This window comes from Equus asinus, chromosome 21 (genome assembly GCF_041296235.1).
Source record: "Equus asinus isolate D_3611 breed Donkey chromosome 21, EquAss-T2T_v2, whole genome shotgun sequence".
NCBI classification, from domain to species: domain Eukaryota; kingdom Metazoa; phylum Chordata; class Mammalia; order Perissodactyla; family Equidae; genus Equus; species Equus asinus.
The window spans coordinates 47,380,185-47,385,976 of NC_091810.1; the positions used below are offsets into that span (position 1 = coordinate 47,380,185).

At 48.6% G+C, this 5,792-nt stretch overlaps 1 protein-coding gene across 1 annotated transcript; it reads left to right on the forward strand.

Moving 5' to 3' along the window:
- Positions 1 to 3,477: 3,477 nt before the first annotated feature.
- Positions 3,478 to 5,464, forward strand: LOC106830764 (IQ domain-containing protein F5-like). The gene is made up of 2 exons (XM_014840574.3): positions 3,478 to 3,571; positions 4,992 to 5,464. Exons 1-2 carry the CDS (start codon positions 3,478 to 3,480, stop codon positions 5,462 to 5,464), a joined length of 567 nt encoding a protein of 188 aa, XP_014696060.3.
- The last annotated feature ends 328 nt before the right edge of the window (positions 5,465 to 5,792 follow it).

The following is a 5,792-nucleotide window of genomic DNA, read 5'->3' on the forward strand; positions in this document are numbered from 1 at the left end:
AAGCCACACAGTTCGTGGTACTTTGTTATGTCAGCCCTAGCAAACTAAACAGTTGGATACAAAGGCCAAGTGCCCGGGCCTGAATTTGGAAAAATTCTGAAGGGCCATCCCAACTGCCAAGCTCTCTGTAGGATGGGCTGAGATCAGTTGTAAATATATTGTAGGGCAGCTTCTCCCTTCTGCCCAATATTGTGTTCCTCACTTCCTTGGAAGTGTATCTCCCAAGAGCACTCTCCAATTAAACATCCACACGCAACTTTCCATCTTGGAGTCTGTGTTAGAGAACCCAGTATAAGGCAGGTCGGGCCAAAGAACACCCCGGTCTGCCATATTGTCATGGCAGTCAGCTGCCAAGGACTACGCAGTCCTGAGCTTCCTGACCCCACAATACCTTAAATAAGCAAGACGGAGACTCTACAGGACTGTCAAGTCTGGGGCCTAGTGTTAAAGAAAATGTGTCTCTTGGGCCAGGGCCTTATTCCAAGTGAGGTAAATTCATGGGGTCTGTGGTGGTTCCAGGACTTGATGACCCATGGTAGGCTCGGGCTTGGGCTGGGGAACATGAGGAAGGATAGAGGAAGAGTCTTCAGTGGGCAACTGCCCCACCCACAGCCCTAGAGCAAGGATCTCATTTGGGCTACTAAGGAGTCTTGGACTCATTCTCAAAATCCACCTGCCAGGACTTCCCGGCAGGGGCAGTGGGCATTCAGTGGATAGAAGAGAGCAGCAACAAGACTCTTCAGTGGGGAGAGCTTGAGGTTTCAGGGCTTCCACTGGGTGTAGGCTGGAAAAGTCACCTTCTGTTTCATTCTTCCTCCATTCTTTCCACCTTTCTCTCAGACCCCAAGTCTCCACATTTCTCCTCTTTCTTCTCCCTCCCGGGGTTCTTCCTCTCTCCATCCCCTGCTTTCCCAGTGTCACCCTTCTCTCCCACTTCCAAAGTCCTCATCTCACCTGGGGATATTCAGCACCAGCCCATGCCCACTCCCATCCCTACCAGGGCAGAGGGGAGAAGGGAGGGCATGACAGATTCTATCTAGGAATGGAGAGAAGGGTTATAGGCCCTGAGGGCTTTGGGTCTCCTCAGAGAAGTGGGCTAGGGGTGGATAGTCCATTCATTCATCCATTCAATACTCATTCAGTGAACAATTATTTTTCACCTACTATGTCCTTATACTGTGTAGACTCTGGGGTCATGAATGTGACAAATGCTCAGGCTCTGCTCTCCAGGCACCAGAGAGGGAAGAGGCTGGTCAGCAAACAGTGACTACATGATAGGGTGGCTCTCTCCACCAACTGGCTTGAATCTGGACCTGGTGGCACTCAAGGGCCCAGCACTCTCCCTGCCCTTAGGGTCACCACATCTACACACACCCCAGCTCCTGGCCTCTTCCTTGTGTGAGTCTTCCTCTATCCTGGGCCCCAGCCTCCTTGTTGCCCTGGGCTCCATATCTGGGATCTATCCTGTGCTGTTGGAGTGCAGGACTTGAATCCCTCCCCCACCACTTCAAACATACTCAGATCCTAGCACGAGGCCCTCTGCATTATAGTCAACATAGACGAAGGTACTTAAATCAACTCTTATTGAGGTATAATTTGCACATATATGATAACATGTGTCCATTTTAGGAGTACATTTCAGTGGTATTTTTGACAAGTCTATAAACATGTGTGACTGCCATGACAATAAAAATATAGAACATTCCATTATCCACAAAGTTCCCATACGGTTCCCACTCCCAAGTCAGGGCAACCATTGCTCTGTCCCCATTGATGACAGTTGTCCTTCCTGTAGCACACATACATGGATTCACACAGTGTGCCCTCTTCAGAGTCTGGCTTCTTTCACTTAGCTAATTTTTAAAGATTCAGGATGGTAGTTTCTTAGATTTTTTTCTAGAAAAATGAGGATCAGAAGCATCAGAAAAGCATGCTGGTGCTGGAGTTCACAAGGTGTAGCAGTTCAGAGCAGGGTCTCAGAGTGGAGCAGAGCTGGGATAATGCTGGCTCCATGACTAACCAGCTGTGAAACCAGGGTAAGCCATGTACGTCTCTGCACCTCAGTTTGCTCATCTGTGAAGTGGGGTAAATGTCATCACTCCATTGCTATTACTGTGGACAGTGGAATGTGGTGATTAGGGGTTAGACTCTGGAGCCAGACAAATGGAGGCATTAAACTGATGTGGGTTTGCTGGGGGCCTGGCCCACACCTTTATCTTCAAACAGATGCTTCCTGCACCTCCGCACACCATACCTGATTATTTCCCCTATTCTCCAATTTACTCCTGTCTTCTTCACCTCTCTCATCCCATTAACTTTACACTGATGCCCTCCAGCTTTAAATGCACCCCCCTTCCTTTTTTTTTTTTTTTTTAAAGATTTTCTTTTTCTTTTTCTCCCTAAAGCCCCCGGGTACATAGTTGTGTATTTTCAGTTGTGGGTCCTTTTGTTGTGGCATGTGGGATGCCGCCTCAGCATGGCTTGATGAGCAGTGCCATCTCCACGCCCAGGATCCGAACCAGCGAAATCCTGGACCACCGAAGCGGAGTGCATGAACTTAACCACTCGGCCACGGGGCCAGCCCCGCAACCCCCTTCTTTACATCTCCCTCATAGCTCCACCCTGGCCTCTCCCATACTTAATCTACACATTGCAAATACACTTCTCAGTGACCCCTGGGACTGTGATCCCAAGAGGGAAACAGGGCCTCATGATGACCAGGAGGGTCTTCAGAGGCCAGGAATGGGCAAAGGTGGGCCCCTTTCTGTGCAGAGGCTGACCCTCACCCATCTCCTGACTGTACCCTTGAGCCCCTCAGGGGAAGAGGAAGACAGAAGGGTACGTGAGGCCACATGAGCCTGAGATAGGGGCCCTGGCTGGTCCTGGGGGCTTCATGAGTTGGCCTGCATGGGTCCTGCTCTCCCAGGGGCCTGATAACTAGGTGATCTATAGATAGGCCAGACACAGGAGCTCTAGCCATGGTGAGGGAGTTTACTTTGTTCCCTCAACTCTTCTACCCTCATCAGAGATAATCACTGCTAATTTTTGTGTATATCTTCATAATCCTCACCCCCTTTTAAAATAACACCTTTATAATACATGTATATAAATATTTACTTGTATTGAATTTGTCTTGATTTGATGAACTTGCTAATCTTGTTAAATCTTGTACACTCCTCTATATCCATCCATAGAGAGCACATTCATTCTTTTTCATTGTTATTTGGTATACCATTGTTTAAATGAAATTGTATATACTATTCTTGAAATCCATTTGATGAATACCAGCCAGGCTTTAATGAGTATCATTATATACTTTTGCGTCACTGGGTCAGTTTTTGAGGTGTTCTTGTTTGTAGCCAGAACTCTAGCCATTCTGGTAGGAAAGAAAGGATGGGTCTTCCAGGTTCTCCTTAGAGGGGGCTCACCTGTTGGGAGACATCCTGGTGTCCAAGTCATAGGCGCCCTTATGACATCATGGCTCTCTCCCCTCCTCCACTCTTCCTGCCAGAGCTGTGGCTGAAGGAGAACAGACCGGAGAGGGATGTGACCATCAAGCCCCTAACCATGGGTAATTTAGTAGAGTGCATATCTGAGGGGATTTGGCTATACACTCCAAGTCAAGGGCATTTAATGTTTTGTAAGAGACAGTCAGATCTACCCAGGCTTTCTGGTAGGGCAGTACATTTCCCACAGTTACCTCAGGATGGGGTCCTTCCTCCATGTCTAAGGTCCCAGGAAAGGCCTGGAAGCTGAGTGTGTGGTTGACTTGGTGCCTAGTGGTGGTGAGAGCACCCTTACTTTCTCTCACGTATTTCTCTTCAAATTCTGATTACAGAAGGTCAGCAAACCTTTCAAATTATAATCAAAGATAATGATGAAATCATGTTGATAGAACAGAGCTTGAAGGAGCAAAGGAGAGAAGAGGAAGCGACTCTACCCCTGATACCCCCACTTATACCACTGCCACTGCCCTCCCCACCCCTCCAATGGGTAGATGGATCCAGGCTCTGCTGTGTTGGGGAGCCTTGAGTTGTGCCATTTCTTACCCTTGTGGTCCAGTGGAATGACCCAAAGGTCTCTGACCACGTGACTTATCGTCCAAAGAGAGATACTTCAGTGAGTGAAAGGAGCACTTATCAACATTACACCAGGACAACAGGTGTAAACCCAGTATGTACCAGGTAAACTGGGATGAATAGTCACACACATAGAGCTGGAATGAACAGTGGTTGACTCTTCCTGGGCTGTCCTTTCCCTCCATTTTCTCCTTGGGCTGAGAGTTGTGGGTCTGGCCAAGGAGTTCCAAGGAGGGGGGCAAAGAATATGAACCCAGATCACATAGAGTTGGGAGCTACAAGGTGGGGACTGTGTTTGGGGAATGCAAAGGTCAAGGTATAGGGAGACTAGGTCTAGAAGTGTGTGTTCATGTGTATCTTTGTGCTGATATATGTGTTAACTGGTGTTTAGGCTCTTAACAAAGTGTGTGAGGTGGAGGAGTCTTTTAATACTCTGGAAAGGCAGAGAAGAGACAGCATGTTGTGGGTTTAACCTGAAGTCAGAAGTGAGAGGGCAGGGGGAGCAAAGGATGTCACTTCTTCAGCAGATGGGAGGGACCTGAAGAGAAGAGACATGGATCTCAGCTAGGTGGTCAGGTCCGGTGAAACTTGTATCTCTTTCATCTTTAGATCATGGTGTTCTTGCTCTAGACTGGCCAACCAGATCCACGTAAAACTGGGTTTGGTTGCAAGTGCAGGTGTACCTCCATTTTACAGATGGAGACCCTGAGACCCTGAGGGAAAGATGATGTGTCCACATCCATTAATCAGAGAGTGGCAGAAGCAGGACGCCTGCTTGTTTCCTAGGACTAGCTGTTAGCCACAACAGCTCTCTTGAACGTCGGAGAAAGGGCCGATTGTTGACAGAGGATAAGGCCCCTTCCTTAGTGCTGAAATGTATGTTTCCTAAGTGTCTCTGTTTTGTCTTATAAGGGCCCAAAAAAGTGAAGGTTGTGACGACGACGACGACGACGACGACGACGACGACGGAAAATGAACGAGTTGTGTTCATCCAGGCCTGGTGGCGGGGCACCCTGGTGCGTCGGACGCTGCTGCACCTGGCGCTTAGAGTACGGGTCATTCAGTGCTGGTGGAAGCAGCAGCTGGCCATACTGTTGGAGAGGAAGCGGCGGGTGGCCCTGGTGTTATATGCGCAGGAGGAATGGGCAGTGGTCAAGCTGCAGTCCTGGGTCCGCATGTGGCGCATCCGCCTTCGTTTCTGCCGTTTGCTCCATGCTGTCCACATCATCCAGGCCTATTGGCGCTGGCATAGTTGCCACACTCGTGGCTTGATTCAGGGCCATTACGACCTCAAAGAAAACCAACTGAATCTTCAACTTGAAATCACTTTGGGCTCACAGGCTTGTAAAGTGCAACAATGCATACCCTTTCCAATAAAGGAATGATCAGGTCTGTTATATCTTTGTCCCCAGCTCTCTTTGTCAGACATATTTCAAGGAGGTCATTGAGATAATGATGGCAAATACTTGGCATCTCATAAATCAGCTCTGAAGGACCAGGGGTTGTCTGAATCCCGTGTGGAGAAGGAATCTGAGAGCCCAGTGCTGGATGAGCAGGGCCTGTGATTGATTAATGATGTCTGCCATGGGTAGGAGAGTTGGGGATTCAGGGCTGCCAAGCCAGATAACTCCAGAGAGATGCCTTCACAGTGTGGTCTACGTAAATGGTGCCCTCTGTAGTTGTGCAACATGGAGTTCTGTGTCATCTTTTGCT

What these genes read in the sequence shown, in the direction of transcription:
- LOC106830764 (XM_014840574.3), top strand. Translation starts at nt 3,478, where the DNA reads ATGGCTCTCTCCCCTCCTCCACTCTTCCTGCCAGAGCTGTGGCTGAAG. An exon ending in CATCAAGCCCCTAACCATGG is followed by an intron (nt 3,572 to 4,991) that starts GTAATTTAGTAG and finishes TTGTCTTATAAG; the next exon opens with GGCCCAAAAAAGTGAAGGTT.